This window comes from Mustela nivalis, assembly GCF_964662115.1.
Source record: "Mustela nivalis genome assembly, chromosome: 17".
Taxonomy (NCBI): domain Eukaryota; kingdom Metazoa; phylum Chordata; class Mammalia; order Carnivora; family Mustelidae; genus Mustela; species Mustela nivalis.
The window spans coordinates 35,743,451-35,768,196 of NC_139036.1; the positions used below are offsets into that span (position 1 = coordinate 35,743,451).

The 24,746-nt window shown below is 44.8% G+C and overlaps 1 protein-coding gene across 1 annotated transcript in view; it reads left to right on the forward strand.

Moving 5' to 3' along the window:
• The first annotated feature begins 6,091 nt into the window (after positions 1 to 6,091).
• CA10 (carbonic anhydrase 10) overlaps positions 6,092 to 24,746 on the forward strand; it is a 498,325-nt gene continuing 479,670 nt past the window's right edge. Inside the window, exon 1 of the mRNA XM_082706802.1 lies at positions 6,092 to 6,222. Coding sequence (XP_082562928.1) covers positions 6,162 to 6,222 — 61 coding nt within the window. The 5' untranslated portion in view covers positions 6,092 to 6,161. The remainder of the gene's footprint in view (positions 6,223 to 24,746) is intronic.

Here is a 24,746-nt window from a genome sequence, read left to right on the forward strand (position 1 = left end):
CCACAGCAACAACAGGAAACTCATACACCATTTGATGGCCTCAACCTGTATGCCGGATAGTGGAGTCCTAGTCCCCCTTTTGAGGTCCCCCAACTAACTCTTAAGGAATCCGTGAAGGGATTGCTCATCTGTGCTTGCAGACCATGTCATCACTAAGGTCTCCACCATCGCCCCCTTCTTCCTTCCACGTAGCTCTCTGTTCTGCCAGTGGGTGCCCTTGGCATCACTGGCCAGCACTCTCTTCAGTTTGGGGTACCACCAAGAGTTTGCTTCTGCTACCATCTCCATATTGGTTTTGGAAGGGTTGCCTCAGAGCCCAGGTGGGCACAGAAAATTTTCCCACACTCTGTTACACTGTTCATCGGTAGTCATCTGAAGAGACAGCAGACAAGAAAAACATTCAGGAACTAACTCTCAAATGGTTGTTGGGTGTGATTGCTCTCAGATAACAGAATGACGTGCCAATCTTACTGGTTTCTCTCACAGTATGGTTCCTGCCTTCCTCTAAGTCTTTCTCTCCGCCTAGGTCATAGCCTCTGTCTTCGTGGCAAGATGGCACTTCCCATCACTATAGAGCAAGTTCCCAAATGGACAGACTCCTTTGCCTCTCATTCTAGCTCTGAAAAGAAGTATTTCTTGATCAGCTAACCGTAAGACGCACCTCCCAAGTTTTCATTTCTGCTCCAAGGTCCTCCTCTCTCCAGGAATCACTGAATGGATGATTTCTACTACCTTCAAGGGAATATTCCCCGCTTAATACTAGGGGCAGGTTTATTTCCAAGAGGATAATGATTTTAAAACATCCTATTCCAATATCTGTAAAACAGATAAAGACACAGATACAACATCAGAGCCCCTTCTTTACACAGCTTCCAAACTAAAGAAAGAACAACCCCTTTAGTATTTAATACTTCTCAAAGTCTGAGAAATTTAGTAGTAAGTGGCATTTCACAAAGAAAACAACAGTGAGCTGAGGTTAAGTTCTCCAAGCCTAGCCCAGCCATGGTTTATTAAATACATCTATTTGTGATTATTTATGATTACAGTCTCTGTTTTATATTTGTAAAAGTAAATCATCCATTTGAAGGCATAACATTGAGATGTAGTTGACAAAAAAAAAAAAATTGCCCATGTTGAAAGTGCACAATCTGATAACTTTGACATATATATACACCCCATAAGCCAACAATGCAATTAATATACTGAATAGATCTATTAACTCCAAAAAGTTTCCTTGTGGTCCTTTGTAATTTCTCCTTCTGTCTCCCTAGGACAACCACTCTGCTTTCTGAATTAGATATGGCAAGGAGACTAGTGAAATAGCTCACTGTGCCTGAACACAGGTACATAGAGAGAGATGTATTTGCTTTGGCTCCTAATACAGATGTCCAGCCTCTGGGGAATGTGCCTTAATGGATGTCAAGCTTGCACAAATTTTACCAAAGAAGCTGCTCTTCTTTCTATGGGTCTGACCAAAAGAGGAAGTAGAAAGAGAATCCAGAGGACTTCAATATTGGCTTTTCCTGGGGAGAACTGTAATCTCCTGCTTTCTATGGGAAACTGGAATTGGCCCCCTGGTGGGACTCAGCAGAGACTTTCTATTGTTGTGTGCAGCATACTTGCACTGAATTTGTAGGGGAGAGCTGTAGGGTAGGACAGAGCCAAAGATGAAAGCAGATATTGGGCAGAGAGATTCTCTGTTGTTATCAAGATATGGGTATAAGCTCATTAAAATAGGAAAAAAAAAACTTGTTATGAATATTTTCCAATTATTTTTTTCACTTCTTTTGTTTGTTTTGTAGACTAAAAAACTAAACATTTCAATAAGGAGTGAAGACAGCAGTTTCCTACTTAGTACATGCTTTTTCTGAGTTATCTTCTGGGTTAACATGGAGCTTTTTTTTTTTTTTTTTTGACAGAGATCACAAGTAGGCAGAGAGGCAGGCAGAGAGAGAGAGAGAGCGAGAGAGAGGAGGAAGCAGGCTCCCTGCTGAGCAGAGAGCCCGATGCGGGACTCGATCCCAGGACCCTGAGATCATGACCTGAGCCGAAGGCAGCAGCTTAACCCACTGAGCCACCCACGTGCCCGACATGGAGCTTTTCTTAAGAAAACATACAGGTTAAGCCTAGCAATGACTCAAGAAAAAATTTTCTCTTCTTCTAAAAATGAGAATATTGAAACTAAGCATTGAGGAACTGTTGTGTTCTGTGCTGTCTTCCAAGTGCCGAGAACAGAATTGGCAGTTAGCAGGCTTTCAGGTTCTTTCATTAGAAATGCCTTTGATTATCCCTAATTCCCAGTGATCTTGTCTTCCTCTCAATTCAACAGTAGTTAAGTTCTAAACTGCATAAGATACCATTACATTCCACCCTGCCTTAGTTTAAGGACTTCTGCTTTACCTAAATGGACTTCTGCTTTACCTAAATACAAAATAACTCCCCCCAGATGATACTTTTCCTTTTGCAGAGCATGAAGGGAGATGGTGTGGAATGTCCACTGAGCTTGAAATGCCTGGCTCTCATATCTCTACACTACCAGTTAATAACCGTTACACCCTGGGCAAATAACTAGTCTGGGGCTCTGTTTCATCATCTGTAAAATGGAAGTAATAATATTTCTCTCATCTAGATAATGATAATTAAGATAATTCACATAAAGGATTTGGCAATACATGACATATAGCAAAGAACTGATGCATGCCACTATTTTTACTTAAATACTATCATATGGATTGATTTTTTTTTTTTTTCTGGAAGGACTTGGTGGCAGAGAATAGATTAAATATTCCGTGAGAGTGCAGAAGGTCAGTGCACAAGTTGAAAAAGGGAATATTAAGTAAGTATTATTTTACTGGCATTGGCTCTTAAGGCAAAATGTAGAAGAAAAAAAAATGGTCTGTAAGCATTTTGAAAGAGAGGATTATGGATTTTTCAATTACAAAACTCCAGCCTCTTGCTACAGTGCTTGCCACATATAAGGTGTTTGCATAATGTATGCATAATTCATTAATAAATAAATGGGTCTTGGTATAAAAATCCAGGCACCCTGCTTCTGCTTCCAGAGAGAGCTCTCCTGCTGGCGGCAAACTCCACTCCCTAGTACGGAAGGGTCAGTCACTCTCTATGTTTCCAAATCCAGGCTAGGGTGGGATTTCTTCATTTTTAGAAAACTCCTTTTTCTTTCTCTTTAAAAATCCTTTTCCAACTGTCGACTTTCAATACACAGAGACAAACATCCCCCATATATTTCCCAAAGAGGCTAATTCTCACTATCTTAGATTCTTTAAATGTTCTGAGGTCTCAGCGACTTCCCTGCTGAGAGCCTCGGAACTCCCCGCCTAAGAATCTTGGACTTTCTTCATCTGGGCCTAGATGTTTTCAGGTGCTGACCACTTGGGAGTCCTTGGCCACACCTCCCGGTTAAAGCAAGTCCTCCAGGTGGTTCTTCTTCCCAGTCCCCAGGGGCATCAGAACTATGCAGCTTCCCAAGGCGGCCCAACCCAGGATGCTTAGGCTGGTTGGTTCGGCACCTCTCCACCCCCGCTCCCCGCCACCTCCACCCCCAACCCCGCCACTCTGCAAAAAGATCCGCCAGACTCCTTGGGCATTTGGAGTCGGTTCAGGAAGCCTGGGAGCGCCGCAGTGTTACTACTCCTTGAGGTCCAACCCTGCCCCACCAGACGCCACACAGCCTGGAAGCCTCACTAATTTGTGTGCGGATGTACGGTACCCTCCCTCCTTCTCCCTTTCCACTTATCCACCCTTGCTGCGGTTATTAGTCCGAGACTCGCACTGAAATGGATTCTAAACACCAGAAAAAAAAAAAAAAAAAGTGTAAAAATCCCCCGCCGGTTACGTGTGTATTTGTGTTTGTTGTGTGTGTCCATCCGCGCTTGTGCAAAATCTCCAAACGTCACAGTTTGCAATCCGGACAAGCGCGCCGAGAAATCCGAGATCTTTCCAGGGATTCCCCCTCCCTTGCCTTTCTCTTCTTCAGCACTCCTAAAGAGGTAGGTCTGGGGCTTTCTCAAAACGCTGCTGCGGCGACCGAGGCAATGCAAATATGCTACGATCTGTCTCGTCTTCTCTCGCTCCCAGCCCTCTTCTCGGGCGAACAGTCCCGAGCGCAGGGTTTCCTCCCAATTCCCCCCGCATCTGCATTCCGAGCCGCTGCCCGGGTGCTTGTCCTTCCCCGGGTCGCGGCGAGCGGTTGTGCGCACCCGCGGCCTCCGGCCTGGGCCTGGGCCTCGGCCACGGCGGTGGGTGGTGCTCACACCGCCCCCACCTTCCCCCGGGGCCTCGGAGAGCCGCGCGCTGGGCGTGTGCGCGCGCGCGCGCGGGTTTGGTGGGGGAATCTCCTTCGGTGGAAGCTGCTGAGTGTCGCTGGCGGAGAGTATTCTGGAGCCCCGCAAAAGCCTCCAAAGCACTTGAGCTTCCCGAAAGAAAACCAGAATAAAAGACCGAAACGAAGGGAAGCCGGCTCCGGTGAAGCCCCGGTTTCCAGTAGTCTCGGATCCGCTCGGAGCTGAGCAGAGGCGCAGTTGGCCACGGCCACTGCTCGCGCCCGGACTTGGAAAGACGGTTTTTTACCCCCTTCGGGGAGGAGGGAGGTGAGGGACTCGCGGGCGAGAGTTGCACCTGGTCTAGGAACGTGCAGAGAGAACTCTGGGGTAAGTAGTGTTCTGGCACTGGAGCGGAAAGGGGGAAGGAGGAGGGGGGGCAGGAGAGGGACGAGAGGGAGAGGGCAGGGAATGAATTATGCAAAAAAAAAAAAAAAAAAAAAAAAATCCCCACTATTCTGCAGCAGAGGGAGAGCGCATCACAGCGCCCCAGCTGAGTCCCGCCCGGGTCTCCCGCGCCCGAGCGGCTGGCGCGAAGTTCTTTCCAGTCTTTCCAAGGAGATGAGAAACTCCCCAATCCTGGAGGGCAACCGAGCGGCGGGGGCCCAGGCGTCTCCGCGCTGGCCCGCAGCTCCGACGCCCAGCCCTTGCCTCCTCCTTCTGGCCGCGCTGAGCCTCGGCTCCCCAGCCCGGCCTCCTGCCTCCGCCCCCCCCCCCCCCCCCGCCTCCCTGGGAGCCAGGCGGCGGGGCTGCCGCGGAGGCTGGCGGCGGCGGGGACGCTCACCTGGCCGGGCCGCCCCCTCCTCCCCCTCGACTCGCCCCCACCTGCCCTACTCCTCCCCTCCGAATCCGGCAGCGCCGGGCTCCGTAGGCGAGGAAATAACGACCCCTGCAGTTGCATTGCGGAAAATCGCGGCGGCGGCGGCGGCGGTTCTAGTTGCGGGCGATGGAAGCGAGGCAACTGGGGGTTCCGGGGAGCCCAGGAAAATAGCAGAGGAACGGGAAGCGCGCGCACGACGTGGCGAGCCCGTGGGCCCCCGACGCGCCCGGGTCCCAGGCTCCCCGCCTTCCGCGCTCTGCGCCCTGGACGCGCCGCCCGAGCCGGGTTCAGAGGCGGCGGGCTGAGCGCGGACTTCGGGAGCAGGGAGGGTCGGCGGAGGCTGCCGGCGATTTCGGGCAATAATTCCTGCCTCTCTTTCTCTGTCTCTCCTGTCTGCGGTGTCGTCTCCTCCCCCCCGCCCCCCCGAAGCAGGAGGAGAGCGGCCCCGGAGCGCGGCAGCCAGCCTCTGACCATGCCCCGGTGAGGGGGGCGGACTTCGAGGGCAACTTGTCGCGGACTACCTGGGCTTAGCCAGCGAGCTGCGAGCGCCGGGGGCCCGGAACAGTGCGGCGCGGCCCGGCGGGGGGCTATCGTCTATGTCTTCTTGGGGCGCCAGGCGGATCGGGGTCTCGTTTTTGCAGAAAGAGCCCGGCGCTGGTGGCTTCAGGTGGCTGCCGCCACCGCTGCTAGTGCTGTTTCCGCCTCTCGTGCGAGGAGCAGAGACCGGCGATCGGGGAGACCTCCGGGGCAGCGAGACGTCGGACATGTGTCAGCACATCTGGGGCGCACATCCGTCGAGCCCGAGGGGAGATTTGCCGGAACAATTCAAACTGCGATATTGATCTTGGGGGTGACTGTCCCTGGCCGGCTGTCGGGTGGTAGTGCGAGTGTGCGCTCGCTCGCAAGTGTGTGCGTGTTTGTATGTGTGTGTGCCGTGTCGGGCTCCCCCCTTCCCCCCCTGTTTTCCCGTCGAGTGATGCACTTGGAATGAGAATCAGAGGATGGAAATAGTCTGGGAGGTGCTTTTTCTTCTTCAAGCCAATTTCATCGTCTGCATATCAGGTATGGGACGCGCTGGAGTCACTGGCGGGTTTGGGTTACGTTGTGCTGTTTGGAATGTGTGGGGTTTTATTGTGTATAGACTGTCAAGTAACCTCGCGGGGTAGGAGGAGAAGGGGGTGGTGGCAGAGACCCTTGCAGCTAGCTCTTTGGGTTTACTGCCTTCGGAATTAAAAAACCTTCTAAGCCCAAGGGTGTGTGTGTGTGTGTGTGTGTGTGTGTGTACGCCCGCGCGCCCGCGAGCGCGTGTGTGCGCGCGCCCGCGCGCCTGTGTCTGTGTGTCTGTTTGTGTGTGGTGTGGTTAGTATCTGTGTGGAGTCCTGGAACATAGAAGCGTTGAGGGATAAAAAAGGAAAGGCAGATAGATCAGTGTTAATTTTCAACTGCTTTCCTGGTTGAGAACTCTGGCCCTGAAATCTGAGCCTTGGCAACCCCCACCTCCATCCCCTGGTTTTCAAAGTTCCCAAACTCGGTTGTTCCTGGCTGGTAAAATGGACGCAGAGCCCTGCCCTGGTATCTAGGCACTTTCGAGAGACTGCGGGAGGATGCGGGACTATAGAGTGCCACCAGCAGGGACCGGAGGGATGTGGAGGTCCTCCATGCCTTCCCCAAGCACATCAGGACTGGCCATGATGGTCTGAAACATGCCAGCATGCCCAGCTGCACAAGTAAAGGCAAAATCTGCCTGCAACAACACAGTATCATAAATACCACTCTGGATTGTAGCCTGTCGGATTCCCGGTGGTCAGGATGTGCTAGCCCAGACTCACTGACCTCAGGCTACTCCCACCAGTCTGTGGTTTCAGGAGTGATGAAGTGAATGAGGTAGGGCTTGTGCTTGCCTATGCTTGTGTGTCTGTGTATTGGAGGGGATTCTGATTTCCAAGCAGCATCTTTGTTGGTGCAGGGAGTTGGTGGCGTGGAGGGGAGCCCTGAGAAAAACCCAGGATCAGCAGTATTTCCCAGTTCAGTTCAGTGCCTCCTCCCACTGACAGTGTCGCCTGGATTTCACCTCCCACCTGTCATTAAAGCGGCTAGGGTAGGACCATTTGCAGGGCACCCCTGTGTCTGCATTCCCCCTGCATAAGTGGGGATTCAGCCAACTTCCCATAAAGTCACCAGAACAGGAGGGCAGGAACGTTGCCCCTGTGAGCAGCCCCGTAGCAGGATTGAGGTGGAGGGCCCTTTTTTCTGCCTTTTCCTTCAGCTCAGCCAGTCCCTACCTCCTAACCCAGACCTGGTTTTAAGTGTTAAAAATCCTTGTCTGGGCTTACCCTGGACCTAGTTCCAAATATCACTGTTCAGTTTCAACTTTCTCCTCTTAGGGCAGGAATAGGGAACCTTCTATTCAAAATCATTCTCTTTGGTGCTTGGCCACCCAACTAAAAATTTTGCCTCTGTAATACTTTCAGAAGACAATAAAAAGTGCCTGCGACCACCCTAAATCCTCTAGTGGGACCTGTTTTACCCCATCCCACATCAAAGAGGAAAAATTCCCGGGTGACTTATAAGGGTTGATACCAGTCATATGACCAGGCCTGGGTAGCATCTTACAAGAGCACATTTTAAATGTTTCTTTTCTACAACTCTTTCAAACTGGTCTCTCTTGTTCTGTAATATTTCACTAGTTAGAAAATAGCCTTCCCCTGCCTCTCTCCGTGGCATCGTAAGTAATTCATAAAGCAGCCAAGCCAGCTGAGTCCATTTAGGGTTAACAAAAGGTTAACATTCACTGAAGCTCTGGATCCCCCCAAACTCCCTTCTCCCCAGCCCCTACCCTGCACTTGGCCAGGCCATTACAGGGGAACCCTGAGAGACCGGGTCTGTTCTGAGCCTCCAAAAGAGAACTTAGTGGGCACCTTATCACAGCTCTACTTGATTTGGTGTCTCTGTAACTAACTTCTATAAATACAAGTATTAGGAGGGGGTTATTTCCAACCCAGAAGAGTATGTGGCCTTTCACATGTATTTACTAAATAGTCTTTGTTGCTATGTAATAAGGGGGTAAAGGTGTAAGCAAAATTGCTAGCTATTAGCCAAACACAGAAAACCATGTTAGCGTTCCAAATGCCTAGTTAAGCTCTGCATTAATTTATTAATTAATTATGCTTTATGAAGACATTTAGGCAGAATTGTGACATTATGTACTCTTCATTTACACATCCGTGAACTTAATTTTCAAAGGCTATTCTTTCTCCACAGCCAAGGTGGCCTCCCTCCCCAAACAACTACCCATTCAGTGATTTCCATGTACTAATTCTGATTAATAATATAATTATGATTCACAGTTGCCATGATTTGGGGACTTTTTTTTTTCCTCCCCTCTAGCAGCCTTAAGAGGTATAGTTATGCAGGGCACTAAGGTTGAATAATTGTGGCTCAGGGAGAGTTTAGTGGGTCTTTCATTTCTGTTTCCATGATTTGCAGTTTTAATTTACTCAACGACTGAGCTTTACCAAAAGGAACATAACCCTGCGATCATAGACTCTACTAAATCTTAAATTAAAAAAAAAAATTAAAAAAACAAAACACCTCTCTCCCATCTTGGGGTGAATTATCCTACCCAGTAAATGGGTACTAATTCTTCCTGAGTTACCAAGCCTCAGTGATTGATGCATGGGTAGGGTTGACTTCATTATTAGAAAAGGTCAGCAAAGCAGTCTGCAGTGTAAACATTTTGCAGAAGGAAAATTTTGGTGGTAGATCTGGCCTCTAGTGACTGAATTTCACTTGGTAGCCTTGGCTTTCAGAAACACTCTGGTGCTTTGTTGCTCTGTGTTTTGTTAAGCAAATATTCCCACCCTTTACCTCTCCCCATTCTGCCAATTAGGTGTCCCCCGAAGCATTTTCTCTCAGGGTCTGTGTGGATATATTTCTTAAAATACAGAGCCCTGGGCTTGGTATGTTTGATGGCTCTGCGCTCCTCCTTTGGTCGTGATGAAGCTGTCAGCCAATGGGACTGGGCCGGGGTGGGCCAGGGAGGGGGGGGGGTCGGTTCTCCTTGATCAGCCTTAGCCAGCTGCTGAGGCTGGAACGTGTGTGCCTTCCATTTGCAGGATCATATCCGTGTCGGCTACTGGAGGCCAGCACAGCTAGGTTTAAGAGGGAAAGTCATGATCTGGGAGATCTTCTGTTCCCCATCAGACTCCGATATCATTTTGCCAAAAGTAAGGCAGTCAAGATCTGTGAAGAAGAGAGAAGGAGACAGAGAGAGAGGGAGAATGAGGATGATTTTTCCCGTGCTAGCTAGAGCACCATTCCATTCTTACAAAAGCAGCTCGGATCAGCGAGAATGAATGCTTAGCAGTGCCGGGAGAGAATTTCCTGGCCCAGAGACAGCTGTCTGATTTCATTTCCACAACACATCCTACTTGCCTTGATGTAACTTTACTTCTTTATCAGTTTATTCATCATCATAACGGCAATGGCAATTAAAACGATGTGGTGCTTTCATCAATATGACATAACATGGCACATATTTTCATTCACCTCTTCTTAGAGTTTGTAGGGTAATTTTATAGACGAGGGCCCCAAAGCCTACAGCGGCTCTGCGGGCAGGATTCCCATCCAGGTCTGAGTCAGAATTCAGGATGGCACTTATTTTTCTGGCTCAGGATTTCTTTTAAATATTTTATTTGGTATATATATATATATATATATTTTTTTTTTATTGGGATGTCTCTGACTTGAAAGAATGAATTACATTAAATGGATGCGAGTCTTAGTTTCGAAGTGGAAGCTCCGGGTGATTGCCGTTCTGTCCTGGACATAAGGTAGCATTTGAGTTGTATATGACTGTCAGGCAAACGGATAAGACTGTTACCCGGGTTTACCGCCAGCCCCTTGGGATCAGCCATCCCTATAAGTAAGGAATATTTCCCACGCTCTTTTTCTAATTGGGAAATTGGAAAATAAAATGGTTTCCCTTCAGTGTCTCTACATTTAGAGAGGGGATAATAGTCCATACCCCACAACTTTGCGACATGGATTAAATGAGATAATGCATTCAGTGATTTTTTTCACTTGGCCCAATATCTGAGGCAGAGAAAGCTTGCAATAATATAATTTTTTTCCTACAAATCAGGCACTGCGCAGGTTTTTTGAGGCTGTGACAGAACAGAGCTTTTACCTTCCTCACTTTATAGTGTTTAAAAGCAAAAAGAAAATCATGAGCAAGCACATTTTTTAACATTGAGCATTTTCCTCCTACTTTCAAGGACGGCTTCGCCTAACGACTTTGAACAATCTCTTAATTTTCTTTCTCATATAAATGAAACTGGTAGCATTGGGCTTTGGTGCCTATTATGAGTAAAACTCACTTTATCTCTGTGAGCCCCGTACTGAGGTGAGGCTTGGAACGTTTAATACATCACCTGAGAACGACATCGTACTTAATACCCAGGGGAGCAACAGAATTTTCCTCCTTCTGCTTGTAAATTATCACTCTGTATAAACCCAGCTTTCAAGTCCCAAGATAGCAAACTATATAGGCTATCAATATGACTTGAAAGAGAACATTCCATTAAATACAAAAAGAGCCCCCAATCCCCACAAAGACTATTTATCTGATGATCTCATTGGTTTCTTTTTCTTTCTTTCTTTCTTTCCTTTTTTTTTTTTTTTTTTTAGGATTTTTTATTTATTTGACAGGCACAGGCAGAGATCACAAGTACACAGAGAGACAGGTGGGGTGGGGGGCGGGGCGGGGAAGCAGGCTTCCTGCTAAACAGAGAGCCCAATGCTGGGCTCCATCCCAGGACCCTGAGATTGTGACCTGAGACAAAGGCAGAGGCTTAACCCACTAAGCCACCCAGGTGCCTCTCATTGGTTTGTTTAAATCCAGTTTGCTGTGTGATGTCATAGAGCCCAGTCCCTAATAGATCCCATCATCAGAGATGGGACTTTCTTGTCCAAGAGACAAGAGTCTTTCTGAGTAATAAAAAGCCCCCAGGGGAAAAGACAGATGTCAAGGTGGAGAATCATTTTCTTGGATGGGGAGGAGAGGAGGTTGGATGGCCATCCTAGGCCATCAGTACCTAATACCTCAGCCTTTGATTATTGATTAATTGATTATGGGTTGATTATTGATTAAGCATTACATCTTTGCGCCTGGGGTTTAGGTCAAGAAAAGATCCAGGCATCATAAATGTCTATGGTGGTGGGGCATCTGGATGGCTCAGTGGGTTAAGCCTCTACTTTCACCTCAGGTCATGATCTTGGGGTCCTGAGATTGAGCCCTGCTTCAGGCTCTCTGCTTAGTGGGGAGCCTGCTTCCCCACCTCGCTCTCTGCCTGCCTCTCTGCCTACTTGTGATCTATGTCTGTCAAATAAATGAATGAAATCTTTAAAAAAAAAAAATCCATGGTGGCAAGCCATCATAGAAAGAGTATGGAACTTGGAATACTCACCCCGCAGTCATACTCTTCCTTAATTACCTCTTTGGGGGATTCTTTCACACGCTTTGAGTCTCAGCTTCCTCCTCTGTAAAATAAAAATGATCACTTCTTTGCACAGTCCAAAGGATTGTTGAGGGAACAACAGAGGGAGATCCTGAATGTTCTTTGGGTTGCACAAATGTAAAGCATTTGTGTCTTTACTGTACTGTGGAATGATCTGCACTTAAGGTAGAGATATAAAAGCAAAGCTGTGATACATACACAGAATGTGGAGTGCTACAAAGTCATGTGAATAATGAATGCTTCATCATTAAGATAGGACAGCAAAGTTGTGATGCACAAAGTTATCGTGATATGAAATCATAAGACTAGTTAGTCTTATCATTTCATAAAGGACATATATGCCACAGAAGAGAGAAGTCCAGACATGAAGGGAAAGGAGGATATTGGATACATGTTGGAGGTTTGGAAGGAAGAGATGGAGGGACTCCATCATCCAAAGCAGAGGAATAGGAATGAGTGATGTACAGAGAAGACAGTCCCAATTGGAATAAAAGTTCCCTTTAGCATTCTGGAAAGTTGGGATGAGCCCATGTTGGGAGCTATTGAATTGAGGAAAAAATATGGAGTGTCTTCAGATATTTAATTTTTTGGTGATTTTTATTTTTTATTTTTTATTATTTTTATTATTTTTTTAAGATTTTATTTATTTATTTGACAGAGAGAACACAAGTGAGCAGAGAGGCAGGTGGGGGGGTGGTTGTAGCAGGCTCCCCGCTGAGCAGAGAGCCCAATGCGGGACTCGATCCCAGGACCCTGAGATCATGACCTGAGCTGAAGGCAGAGGCTTAACCCCTGAGCCACCCAGTCACCCCAGTGATTTTTTTATTTTTTAAATTATGGATCTTTGCCTGCATTCAGTGGATAGAACTTGGTTAAAATTTGTTTGAAATCCCACCATTTCTTTGGGTTTTAAATTCGTGTTGCAAGTTTCTTGCTACTGCTATACTTTGCATAGTTTGGGATTGGAGATGGTTGAGTCTGGCAGACACTTCAGCTTTCTCATCTGTAAAATGGACATGATACTTACTTCCCAAGGATTTTGATCCTACAGGGAATTGTAAGGAGCAGAACAATATTTGTAAAATGCTAACAGGGTGTCTGGAATACATTTACATGGACCAGATTACCCATATCGTAGGAGAGTAAGCATGGGCTTTGGAACCAAGATAGACCTGTACATAATATTCCTTCCTTTGGTATTCTCTCCCACTATGTGGTCTTAGAGAAGTTGTTTAACTTCTCTGAGCCTCTGTTAAATCTGTAAAATGAGGAGTGGAAAAAATATACACAAGATCCTGCCATGGCTTGTGACGTGTAGTAGTGACTCAGTGAATGACAACTACCGCATAAAATCATCACCATCATTGTCATCGACAACTACACTTGTTATTGACACTTTGGACCTATTCTTGTAAATTCCAGTGAATCATTCAGTCATTTTTTCATTGTTCAACAAAATAGCATTGTCAGCTAACTATGTGCCAGGGATAAGAATCACAAAAATGAACAACCTCTGATCCTCGATATTTCCAAGACAGGAGATAAAGGTGTGCACGAAGTGTTACAGGAGTGTGAAGAAGGAGCATGTTGGTGGATACAAGTGGGGAAGGAAGGGGCGTCTGGGTGGCTCAGTAGGTTAAGCCTCTGCCTTCAGATCTTCGGGTCACAAATCCAGTCCCACATCTGGCTCCTTGCCCAGCAGGGAACCTGTTTTTCCCTCTACCTGCCATTCCCCCTACTGTGTTCTTGCTCTCTTTCTGACAAATAAATAAATTCTTGAAAAAAAAAAAAAGTGGGGATGGTAAAGATTCCATAGAGGAACATTTGAATGAGGTTGGAAGAATACCTGAGATTTCAAAAGAACAGGAAAAAGAAAAGAAAAATAAAAAAGACATGAGACATGAATAGTAGGTTGATAGGAAGGAATGAGAAAAAACAAGGATTAGAAGTGCAGGGAGCTGGGCATAGGCAGTGTGTGGGCTGCAGTAAAGGACTGTAGACAGGACTGGAAGAATAACCTGGGACCAGTGGGCAGGGGCAAGTTAGCCAAGTTAAGAAGTTCAGACTTTTTCTTTTAGTTATGAGGAGTTAAGGTGGAGGTAAGGAAAATGACATTAAAAAAAAAAAGGTTTATGTGCCATTCTTTTTAAACTTTGATTCCAATAAGTAATAAGTCAGAAACCCAATTCCTTGTCTTCTTGTCAGCCTTTATTCTTGCTCACAACACCCATTTTAAAAAGAATGGTGTAATAGATCAATTAAGCCATTGTGGAACATTCTGAGGGACAGCTGTCCTATCTGTTATGGACCTGATTTACCCTCATCTTTGAGATTTTCATGTGAAGCAAATGCCTCCAATTTTGCACTTGAATAACAATGGTAACATTAACAGTAACGTCTTTAATATTACAAGAAGGCTAAGGGAAGTGAAGCAATCCACGCATGCTTTTGTGCCGTATGCGCCTAGTAGACGCACTAGGTGACATGGGACAGATGCTTGAAGCCTTGTGAAGCACTTGGCATCAGTTTTGCTTCTTGTGCTCTGCACTTGTCTTTCCGATAGATGCTGCTCACTTGGGAGAGTGGGAGAGTATGGCCCACTAAATTATATAGCCATTTTACCCTCTCAAAGGTCCAGTTACCAGAGATCAAGTATAGAGACCTAAAATGAAATGTCTTCCCTCGTCCTCTTAATCATTCAGCATTTACGGAGGGGACACTATGCATAAGGTACTGGACATCCGGCAGGAGAGAGTCCGACTCGGATCTTTCCCTCCAGGAATTCACAATCTAGTAAGAGAGCAATTTAAACAATATTTGTAGCGACAGCACAATCCGATAAGTATTGAGAAGGGACGTCTGACTCATTCTGGAGGTGGGAGGGGGGAGGAAAGTAGTGTTAAAGGATGCTTGGGCGAGTCGTGGAGAGATGGAGAGGATCTTTGCCGATTTGCTGATTGACTGGGAGGAGGGTGATGGGGGAGGGGTGATCACAGGAAAGAACATTTGCAAAGGCAGGACCGTGAGAGGAGACCCAGGATGAATTTGGGGGATTGTCCAGAGGTCAACAAGGCAACCACTAGAGAGTGGGGTATGATAGATGAGGTTGAGATCTAGGAGGTAACACCTTACATTTAAAAATTTTAAATGTTGACATTTAAAAACTGTCAACAGAAACCACCCTTGCACCTCTCTGGGCAGGGAAGGCATCCTTTAAAGGCCCCAAGAAGTAGCTCTAGCTAATGTCTTTCTCCTCCCTGGGAGCTGATGAGATGTAAGGTTTTGGGCTCGGGCCCAGCAATGCTCCATTTGGCCCAGATCACTGGTGATTTTCCAGTGTCCCCTCTAGTGCCAGGTGGCTTCCCAGAAACTTTTGAGATAACCCAGATACACATTACAGAATTTACCACCTTGCTTAGTTTGTCCCCAGGTGTTCGGACCCTCGGAAAAAGCTAGAACCCCACTGGCTGAGCCCGGAGTTGGCAGTATGCCAATTACCTTCTTCTCTTTGATAATCTAGTCTTTTTGTAGTTTCATCTCATGTAACCCTAAACAAAACTTTAGAGGGTTTCCATCACTCAGGACTGGGGTAGGGAGCTGCGAGTGCTAAGAAATGGTCCGGGATGGCCTTTATGGCAAAGCTCTAATGGCTCTTTATTAGCAAGATTGGCCGGGTAATGGGAGAGCCAGTGTTCGGGTTTGATTACATTTGCATTAAGGTACCATCAGGATGACGGTAGAGAGATTGTCAGCGGCTGTGAAGGAGACAGCCTACAAATGCCTTTTCCTCCTCATCTGGGAGAGGTGTGACCTTTGTCACCAAAAATGCAGAATTAATCTTTAACTTGGTCCAATACTTCATACCCAGTGGCGAAAGGGGCTGGCGGTAGGAAATGAAGCCTGTGACTTTCAGGTGCGTTTTCCAGAGCCAAGTCCTGCTGGTTTTGCAACACATTTGGCAGCAATGCCAGAATTGGAATAAACACATTTACTGAAGGATATGAGTCAACATATTCCCCTTCCGCTGCCCCCTCTTCCTACCACACACGGCTACCTCTCACCCTCAAGGAAGACCATTGTGATGGCAGCACTTACCAAGGGAGACCAGCCATTCTTCCTCCATGACGTTGGAATAATAATAAATACCTCACGGGATTCTTGAAATGAACAACTAAAGTGACATATCTGTGGAAGGGTTCTGGTCCCCCCACCCCTACTGTTCAATGTGTGGGTTCATTCATTCATTAAATGCTAACGAATGCCTCCTCTGAGGGAGGTGCTGGGCCAGGCAATATGGGAAGCCAGGCAGCCCTGATCTTCGCCCTCAGTAGTATCTGGGTAGTAGGTAATGCAGAAATACTGTGTTTTTTGTTTTTTGGTTTTTTTCCCCATTGCTCTACCCAGTGCCTTGCATTTAGTAGACCCTCAACAAGGAATGAGTGAATCAGCACCTCTGTGAATAACAAAGAGAGGTTTAGTGGTTTCTTGCTTTCAAGGGAGAATGGGAGACAAGCTCTGAGACCAGGAGGGAGGAGAAAGGAAGATTTCTGCTAGCTGCCCTTTCCCTTCTACTGCATGGGGCTTTGAGCACACACAGAGTCAGAGAGGACTGGCACCTTCCCAGGGAGTGATATGTTCGATTGCTTTCTATTGCCTTCTCAGACTCAACTCCTGTCTGCATTTGACAAACCCAGTGTCGATTGGGGGCACTTATTTAAAATGTATTTTGGCTCCTTTGTGTTTTGTGATTCCACGCTGTACAACCCGAACCAGGGGGGCGGAGGATCAGCGGAGGCATTGCTGTTCCTCTTTCTGTGTCATCTCATTCCTGTTAAAGGACATCGTTTAGGACAGGGCATTTTCTTATTGGAGTCTAGCTTGGGAGAAGCAGGTACTTGAGAAATGTCACTGCCCTATAGCATCGCGCTAAGTGCCTTAGGTAAAAAGCCCACCCACTCTTTAATCTGGACTCGGGGTCTTTTTTTTTTTTTTTAACATTTTTATTTATTTATTTGAGAGAGAGAGCACAAGTAGGCAGAGCAACAGATAGAGAGGGAGAAGCAGGCTTCCCGCCAAGTAGGGAGCCTGATATGGGGCTCGATCTCAGGACTCTGGGATCATGACCTGAGTTGAAGGCAAGCACTTAACTGACTGAGCCACCCAGGCTCCCTGGACTCTGGTTCTTAAGGTGTTTTCAGTCTTGCGTCTGAGAACTTGACTTCTCCCTCTGGCCTTCGGTAACAGAGCTGTGGTGGCGCTTACTCGTTCTTACCAGCGGGGAGACTCTGGGGCCTAGAAATGGAAGGAACATTAGTAATTTGAAATTCCCCGTTGTGCATTCTGCCTATAATCTTCTAGCTGATCTCCACAGCTGTGGGGAAGTGCTCAGTTGGATGGTTTGTTGTTGTTAGTTTGCTTGTTAATGTAATCAAAGAAAGAAATAAGGAAAGCTTGCCACCAAAAAAGGCCCCCACCTTTAACTTCCCCATAGATACAGGGCGATTATACCAACAGTTAGAAAGTGGGGTGTCTGTGAGTAGTATGTGTCTGTTCTACTGCCCAGGTGTGACTAGGAGTGCCACTGGTTGGCCGACTCTTAGCATCACCATGATGATCCCGGATCTAAGTCCCAGCCGCTCAGCGCCTGCAGAATGAAATGTAAAAGAGGGAAGTCATATTTTGCGTCTAACAATCTCCATCTCTGTTTTTCCACTGTGGTGAAGAAGTTCTTTGTGGCTAAATGAGTCTCCTATGCCTTTTAGTGCACGAGGTGGTGTGCCCCCCCACCCCGCCTTTGTTTTCTTCTCCTGCTCTCAGAAATGCCGAGATTGCAGCTTGATCGAGCCAGAAAAAGGCTTGTAATGCGCCCCACCTCCAGGGGAGAGGTGTTGGACATGTTAATGTACTGGTGCACTTGCAGTTCAGGCTGGAGCTATGTTCCAGGGAAATGCTCCTCCTTGGTCCTTGCTCCTTGCAAGCCGGGGAGCCTTTAAATGTGGGTGTGTTTTGGCGCCACCCGCCAGAGCAAGGCTGGGAGTCACAGAGCTAGTTCATTTTTTTTTTTTTTAAAGATTTTATTTATTTATTGACAGAGAGAAATCACAAGTAGATGGAGAGGCAGGCAGAGAGAGAGAGAGGGAAGCAGGCTCCCTGCTGAGCAGAGAGCCCGATGTGGGACTCGATCCCAGAACCCTGAGATCATGACCTGAGCCGAAGGCAGCGGCTCAACCCACTGAGCCACCCAGGCGCCCAGAGCTAGTTCATTTTAATGCCAACTCACAGTGTCAAAGGAAATGGAGGAAAACAGATTCCTTATAGACTAAATGTTTATTTACTGAAGTTTGCAGTTGCAATGTTTTCAACCTCAAATCTTTGCTCTTTGTTTTTTTTTAACTTCACATTGTATCTTTTTTTTTGTTTTTGTTTTTGTTTTTTTTTTAGATTTTATTTATTTATTCGACAGAGAGAGATTACAAGTAGGCAGAGAGGCAGGCAGAGAGAGAGGAGGAAGCAGGCTCCCTGCTGAGCAGAGAGCCCGATGCGGGACTTGATCCCAGGACCCTGAGATCATGACCTGAGCCGAAGGCAGTGGCTTAACCCACTGAGCCACCCAGGTGCCCCTCACATTGTATCTTTTTAAAAATTTTTATTTTTTTTTACATTGTATCTTTTAAGTATATTCCCTGTTGCTTTGTAGTTACTTCAGCTTCAGAAATCCTGGACTTGGTGATAGCTCAACAGCAAAATCTTGGTGACATAACACAGTAGAAGCTTACTTCCTGCTCACATTACTTGCTCATTGGTGTCAAGATGTTTGTGCATGCACGCGTGTGTGTGTAAGGTGTGTAAGGGAGGGCATGATGGAGGGGGGAGGGATAAAAGGGTAGGAATCTTGTCTTTGCAGTGACTTGGAAGTCTCAAGGCCCACGGAGGCTCTGCTCTCTTCAAGAGGGGCTTCGAGTGTTGTTCTCAAAGTCAATGGCAGCAGACGGGGAAAAAGTATAAGGAGAAGGATCATGGGAGAGGTTTTATAGACCAAGCAGGAAAGCTGTGCCCATCACTTCCGGCCAGTCCCATGGCCACTTCTTATTGCAAAAGAGCTTGGGAATTGTCAGCTAGCCTCGTATTTACTTGCAGAGGGAAAATGGTGTGGTGAACAATTAGTTGGTATCTGCCACCTTAATGTTCATGACTTTCTTTGCAATAGTCCCATATAATTTATTCATTGAAAATAGCATCATTTATAGTTACCTTTTTTCCCTGTTTTTGAGATCTGTGTTTCTAGTTTTTGCCATTTTTTTGGCTTTTTTTTTTTTTTTGGTCTATAGATATATATTTTTTAAGTTCTTATTTATTTATTTATTATTTATTTTTAAAAGATTTTATTTATTTATTTGACAGAGAGAAATCACAAGTAGATGGAGAGGCAGGCAGAGAGAGAGAGAGAGAGAGGGAAGCAGGCCCCCTGCTGAGCAGAGAGCCCGATGCGGGACTCGATCCCAGGACCCCAAGATCATGACCTGAGCTGAAGGCAGCGGCTTAACCCACTGAGCCACCCAGGCACCCTTAAGTTCTTATTTAAATGCTAGTTAGTTAGCATACACTGTGATATTAGTTTCAGGTGTACGATGTAGATAAGTGCACTCCTCAATCCCCATCCATCTCCCCCACCCCCTGCAACCTCCCTTCTGGTAACCATCAGTTTGTTCTCTATAGTGAAGAGTCTGTTTCTTAGTTTGCCTCTCTCTCTTTTTTACCCCCTTTGCTCATTTGTTTCTTAAATCCTCCATATGAGTGAAATCGTATGGTATTTGTGTTTCTCTGACTAATTTCTCTTAGACTAATACTCTTCAGCTCTATCCATGTTGTTGCAAATGGCAAATTTCATTCTTTTTGATGGCTGAGTATATGTATATATATATACATATATACATATATATATGTGTGTGTGTGTGTGTATATATATATATATATATATAATCACATCTTCTTATGCATTCATCAGTCAGTGGGCACTTGGGCTGTTTCCATAATTTTGGCTGTTGGTAGATCACGTTGCTATAAACATTGGGGTGCATGTTGTCCTTTGGATTAGTATTCTGGTATTCTTGGGTCATGCTGGGTCATAGGGTAGTTCTGTTTTTAAGTTTTTGAGGAATCTTCATACTGTTTTCCAGAGTGGCTGCACCAGTTTATATTCCCACCAACAGTGTAAGAGGGGTTCTGTTTTCTCCACATCCTTACCTACACTTGTTTTTTTGTGTGTGTATTTTTTATTTTAGCCATTCTGACCGGTGTAAGATGGTACCTTACTGTGGTTTTGATTTGTATTTTCCTGATGATGAGTGGTGTAGAGCATCTTTTCATGGGTCTATTAGGCATCTGTATGTCTTCTTTGTAAAAATGTATATTCATGTCTTCTGCCCATTTTTTAAAATTGGATTTATTTGTTTTTTGAGTGTTGAGTTTTATAAGTTCTTTATATATTTTGGATACCACTCAGATATGTCATTTGCAAATATCTTCTCCCATTCCCTAGGTTGCCTTTCAGTTTTGTTGATTATTTATTTTGCTGTGTAGAAGCTTTTTATTTTGACGAAGTCCCAATAGTTTATTTTTGCTTTTGTTTCCCTTGCCTCAGGAGACATATCTAGAAGGAAGTTACTATGGCTTATGTCAAAGAAGTATAGATATTTATTTTCATTGAACTATTTCTTTAAAATTTTCCCAGTATTGTGGTAACTGGGTAAAACAGTGTGAAGTTTTTTTGTTGTTTTACCACAATACATCCTTAGGAAATGCACAACCTGTTCATAGGTCTCTAGAAGTACCCCTGAATTCCTTGAGGAAGTAGACAAGTATGAAGAATAGTGATACTTTCAACAGTGACCCACACTAACCCTAACCCTAGTTAGCATTAGCTCTGTGGTCTGGGGGAAATCATTTTATTGGCCTGGGCCCCAGGTTTTTCCTTTTAAACGGATATTGGACGAGGCAATTTCTAGGTCCCTTTCCAACTTGGGAATTTTATCATATTAAGAAACCTTTACAGAAAGTTATCCAAGTTTGCTGTGATGCTAAACTTTTCCAGTTTGGGAAATGTTGAGGCAGCAAAATTAAATTGCAGGAAGAATGTTCCTGACTGTGAGTGGGGAGGTGAGTGACTGATGACTTCCGAGATGGACAAGTATCAGCTAAGGTGTGGGATGAGAGAATAACCAAAACTATACTTGTAGAAAGATGACCTTGTGGTTCTCTAATAAGACCCTTGGGAAGAGTCAAGCGGCCATCATTGGCTGTTTCATCAAAGCACATACTGAAAATCATGTGGTCTTTGTATTGGAGTCTTAAAATTTCACCTCGGGTTTTGTGACCTCGGGAACTTTCTTAAAATCTCTTATCCTTGGTATCCTCTTTTGTAGACTGGAGGTAATAACATCTATCCTTGGAGTTAAGAGAGAAATTTTAAAACGCAATAAGGTGCTTAGCACGTAGAATGCACTTGGTAAATGGTCTGTATTGTTATGGTTGAAGCTAAAAGAACAAAAAATGTTGGGCAAAAGTAGGAAGGAATTTGGCAATATCATGTAAAACATGGGGATTAAATGAGCCAATTCATGTGGAAGTGTTTAGCACAGTGCCTGCACGTAACATATAATCAGTTGAGGTTGGTTGAATCTGATTCACCAGGGGAAGCTAGGATGTTTGGGGAATATTTTAAAGGTAATAAGAAAGAAGACAATCATGTCTTTTTCATAAAATGGTCTTCAGAGGCAATTTACTGTGTCTAGCCCCAATTTTTTTTTAATAATTAGAAAATACATATATTTAATGCCATGTTGTTTTCATTTTGCAATGAGGGTTTAGACTTATCAAGGTCTGTTATACAGGTATGTGCTCTCAGGGAATCCAGTAAATATTTGGCCTGGAGACTGGTGGCATCAACAAAATCTTGAGTCAGGAACTTGCTCATAGTTTTTTCCGGCTTGATGCATGAGTAACTGTTGTCTCATTGGCCAGAGCAATAAAGCAATGAGGTATTAGGATCTCTTCCATTTATGATAGAAGATATAGTATTTACATGTTCTAGAACTACCCCTTGCTCATTTTTTACTGGAATTTGGTTACTCTATTTTCTTTTCATTATTCAGTCTCCCCAGCTTCCCCCACCACTAATTTATGCATGTGGTAACCTTAACCATGTTTCTTTAACAAATTTGCAACATGAAACGATAGTTTTGATTTATGTTTTATGGCCACTTGAGAGAATGATTTTTTAAATGATAATTAAATGCTGAGCTATTCCTGGGATTGCGACATGGTTCCCTTTCAAATATATCTGATCTGAGAATTTCAGCAAAAGGCGTAAAAGAAAAACCAACAAGAAATAGGACAGATGACAAATGCTGTATTGATGTTAAGTAAAGACCAGCAAACTGTGACCTAAGCGTATTTGTCTCAAGGGAGCCAGCTTGGGAGCTTTTCTGAGTGTTTGGTTTTTTTGCGGGATTTTTTTTTTTTTTTTTTCCAATCACATGGTAGAGGCTGGATTACAACTGAGGATGGGGAGATTAATGGCCTGTTGTAGCTAATCCACTAAATCCCTACTCCTGTTTCTCTTAAATTGATTGAATTTAGAGGAGCTGAAGATACACCCACACCAGCTAGCCTGATATTAGAGCCCAGTGAATTAATGAAACCTAATAGCTTTAAGTACATGTAAGCAAGAGTCATGGAAACTTCACAGAACGCAGTCCCTTTCTACATTTGGAAATTCTTTTGTTAATTGCCTATTAGACTAGATCTTAATGTGTTGTTTCATAAGCTTTTTTTTTTTTTTGGAGAACATTTTTACATGATTGCATTTTAAAAAGCATAACCCTGATATAACCCAATTTTAAGTAATTTAGAGAAGAATAGAAAAGGAAACAGATTACCTGGAATCACATAACCTGAATGCAACGTTATTAATAGTCTGTTCTCCTCTAGATCTTTATTTATAAGCTTTTTAAGTTATTTTAAATTTCATTCTGGTATTACGTTTGTACAAAAGTCATGTGAGATAAATACATTTGTGTTACAGCAAACCCCGCCTAACATGTAGACAAAACCAATATGAAAAGAATGATGGATGTAGATGAATAGATATGGGGTTGATGAAAATCACAATTTTATGCTAACTTAGTGAACTCATATTGGATGAAATTTGAACGTAATTTAAATTTCTAAATCTTTAATTATGAATCTGTTGCTCTTGAAAAAAATAATTAGTAGGGAGATAAAAAGATGAGAAATGTGATCATAGTATTGGGGATTTTTGAGTAGGAAAACCCTAGGAAGAGACAATTTAGAAATGAGGTTTTTAAAGAATGTATCATTTAACTGTTAAAACACAGAAATATGTTTGAATGCACTGGTAAGCTATTTGAGACAGATGGAGGTTTAAACCCACACACTGCCTCCTCCAAGCTGGAAGGCTTTGGGTAGGTTAACTTCTTGTGCATCTCTGTTTTCTAATCTGTAAAATGGGGATAAAAACAGCCACCTCAGTGATTTTTTTGTTGTTGTTAAGTATTCCATGGCGTATGAAAGTAGAGCACTTAGTATGTTATTATTGGGCATGTAATAATGGCTTAATAAATGTGACCCATTAGAAATATGACATCCATAACATGTATGAATGTGGTATTCACACAATCACATCCTCTTTGTAAAGGAGGTGGTTTCTCTGAGTTACCTGCTTTGTAGGGGAATACTGTTGTAGAAGTTCAGAAACCATCTCTCCCCCGACTCTAAAAAAAAAGAGTTCACTCTTTGAAAACTGGTGCTTCCAAGTTGTCTGTCATACCCCACAAACATCCTTTCAACTTTGCTCCAACTTGTCTACTCTCTATCCTGTGAACACACTTCGCACATACTTACTCTGTGGCTTTGCGTGTTTTGCCCCCGCTCCCGGTTCTCACCCGCCTAAACCATCCCATCTCGCAAGTTCAGCGGGGGTGGGGTCTCCTTCTCTGTGAAGGCTGTAGTGATCCCTCAAGTTAGGTTTCTCTCTTGGTCCTCTACACCCCACTAGCTCTTCCTGTCTCCAGTGCTGCTCATCGCCTACCTGCCTTTCTTCCTCTGTCAGATGGCGAACTCATTGAGGTCAAGATGTGTCTAGCTTACTTGCATTCTCTGTTCTCACTCCTAGCACAATGTGTGGGTTGGGTGGGTTTATCTCCCTAATCTGCAGTGATAATTACAAGATGATCTCCATAGCGTTTGTTGATTTAAGTTTTATTACCTCTTCCCACCCAGTCCCTCTTTGAGATACTACCACTTGGGATGGGGCTCAGCAGACAACAGCCACCCATGGGCCAAATATGGCTTGCCACATCACATCCCAAATAAAGTTTTCTTAGAACACAGCCATGCTCATTTGTTCACTTGTCTGTGGCTGTTTTATACCCCAGCAACAGAACTTAGGAGCTACAACAGAGACAGTGTGGCCTGAAACACCTAAAATACTTACTCTTTGGCCCTTTATGGAAGAAGTTTGCAACCCGTGGTGCGAACAATTGATTTCAGTGCTTCCTATAACTAGAATAATAAACTGGGTGCCTGGGTAATCCATCTTCTTCAATGAAAGATTAGTAAAATTATATATGAAATATTCAAAAACATTTTTTAAAACCTTGAGGCTTTTGAACTAGAGAAGAATCTTGACTTTTGTGGGTATCTTGGCAGTCCTGACCACCCCAAGCAGGGTTCTTTGGCATCTACCACTGTCAGAAACCGAAAGAGAACTCTTAGTCAGTGCTGATTTGGATTTGTAATGCTTCCTCTGCTTGGAGCTTGGAGTAGCTCTGGTCCTGCCCAGGCACATGCTCTGAGGGGAGGCTACCCTCCCGGACGGGATGGTTGGTGCCGGGGGTGGCGGCTTGGCAGGGAAGGAGCTAGCTTTCTGAGGGTCTGGTTCTGCTGCCAGCCCTTTGGAAAAAAAAATAAAATAAAATAACCCTCCTCTTTAGGGAATGTGAAGGTCAGACCACATTCAGAAATAAGAACATCACCTGGAAAGATAAG